Source organism: Calidris pugnax, unplaced genomic scaffold, assembly GCF_001431845.1.
Source record: "Calidris pugnax isolate Ruff unplaced genomic scaffold, ASM143184v1 scaffold220, whole genome shotgun sequence".
NCBI classification, from domain to species: domain Eukaryota; kingdom Metazoa; phylum Chordata; class Aves; order Charadriiformes; family Scolopacidae; genus Calidris; species Calidris pugnax.
In genome coordinates, this window is record NW_015090963.1 from 1,800 (window position 1) to 3,968 (window position 2,169).

General features: G+C 59.2%; 1 protein-coding gene across 1 annotated transcript; it reads left to right on the forward strand.

The window, feature by feature from the left end:
- Positions 1-257: 257 nt before the first annotated feature.
- LOC106894022 (interferon-like) lies at positions 258-850 on the forward strand. The gene has a single exon (XM_014952444.1). It carries the CDS (start codon positions 258-260, stop codon positions 828-830), a length of 573 nt encoding a protein of 190 aa, XP_014807930.1. The 3' UTR covers positions 831-850.
- Positions 851-2,169: the final 1,319 nt, after the last annotated feature.

A 2,169-nucleotide genomic window follows, 5' to 3' on the forward strand; every position in this document is an offset into this window, starting at 1 on the left:
ACCGCTTTCCCTCACCAAAATTCAACCCCCCGACGGCCCTCTGCCTTCCCCATGCACCCAACACCCCAACAAGGAACTTCCCCAAGACCACCCCACCAACGAAAACGGGACACCCCGCAAAATGGAAACCGGAAAGCGAGAAAGCAAAAGCCACGGCCCCCCATAAAGACGACCACCCGACACCACCCCAAGCACAGCCACCACCAACACCCACCCACCACCACCCACCACCAGCCTCCTCACCAACACCACCCACCATGCCTGCGCCCGCAACACCCCACACCCGCCTGCCCCACGCCGCCACCACGCTCCTGCTCCTCCTGACGGCTCTCGCCACCACCCTCGCCTGCCGACACCTGCCTCTCTGCCACACCACCTTCCCCTGGGACAGCCTCACCATCCTCCGACACATGGCTCCCACACACACCTGCCAACACCACACGCCCCTCCTCCCCTTCCCCGACACCCTCCTCCACACCAACCAACCACAGCAAGCCGCTGCCATCGCCACACACATCCTCCACAACCTCCTCGCCGCCCTCAGCAGCCACAACGGCCCCCACCACTGGCACCACCACGCACGACAGCGCCTCCTCAACAACCTCCACCACCGCAGCCACCAGCTCCAACAATGCCTCACCCACAACGCCACGCTCCCCCAAGGACAAGCGCCCCGCAACGCCACCCTCACCATCAACAAGTACTTCACACGCCTCCAACGCTTCCTCCACACCCACAACCACAGCGCCTGCGCCTGGGACCACCTCCGCCTCCAAGCCCGCGCCTCTTTCCAACGCCTCCACAACCTCACCCGCACCATCTGCGCCTAGAACAACCCCCCACAACCCAACCAACAACCCTGCTCCACCACCCACCCACCCACACCCGACTCCCACCTCTCGCCTCGCCTCTCCCACACCAACAGACAAACCACCCTCCGCCGCCCGCCACCCACCGCCTATATTGACGAAACTTCACTTATTTAGTTCATTTATTTATTTAATTTATACATCTATTTCTTTATTTATTTATTTACTGGGACAATGCCTTTCCCCTACTGATTCCCCTATTTATTCCACACACAATAAAGACCTCTTGCAAAAACCCTGCCGCTGCCTCTCCTCTCACAACCACACCAAGGGGGCTCTGGGCCGGGGGGAAGACACCTCCACTCCACACCCACTCCAAGCCCTGCTCCAAACAGGGCTCTCCACAGCCCGACACCGCTCTCCTCCTTCACACCTCACCAACCACACACCTCCCAAAACTGAGGCCACGCTTGCTGCTGCTGGCTGCACCACCATCATCTCAGCTGCCCTTGCCTCCTCAACACTTCCCACCTCAACACCCGGCTCCACACGCACTCACCAGCAGCTCCGCAAGCCTCAGCACAAGGACAACACCCACCTCTCCCAGCAGGTCCACAGCAGGGCCACAAACACCATCACCCCCATGCAACACCTCTCCCGTGGCACAGCCTGACAGAGACATGCCCTTCCTTCCTCAGCCGGGAGAAGAGGAGAAGGCTCTGCGGACACCTTCTTGCACCTTTCAATACTTCACGGCGCTTCCAAGAACATTGCTGCTGGGGGACAGCGTTAGGGACACTTTATTTGCCAGAGTTCGGTCGATGGTTGGACATGGGATCTTGAAGGTCCCTTCCAACCTAGATGATTCTAGGACTTTTGAGTAGCGCCTGTAGCCACAGCACAAGGGGGAACGGGTTTCAACCCAGAGAGGGTACCTGCAGGCCCCATACCACGAAGCCATCGTGACCATGAGGCTGGTGAAACAATGGCTGCTTAGAGAGGAGGGAGGTACCCCAACCCACAAATCAGTCAAGGTCAGGTCACAGGGGGCTCTCAGGAGCAGTATCTTATTGGACATGTCTCTGGTCCTTCCTGGTGGCTTGAACCAGAAGACCTTCAAAGGGGCCACTCAACCCAAACCACTCCATCACACAATCCCTCGCATCACGCTCCCTTGGGCTACTCTTGACGCTTCAGGCGTTTTTCACCTCAACTCTACCCTTGCGCCACTGCAAAACTCCTTCAACCACCACCTGGGCTCCCCCAACACACCAGGTTGCTCCACACATACACCTCCAACATCAGCCTACCTCCTGCCCTCACGGCCCCGAGGGGCACGACAAATCATCACGCACCAGCC

Bases quoted from the DNA above. Each gene is read 5' to 3' on its own strand.
- LOC106894022 (XM_014952444.1), top strand. From the start codon at position 258: ATGCCTGCGCCCGCAACACCCCACACCCGCCTGCCCCACGCCGCCACC.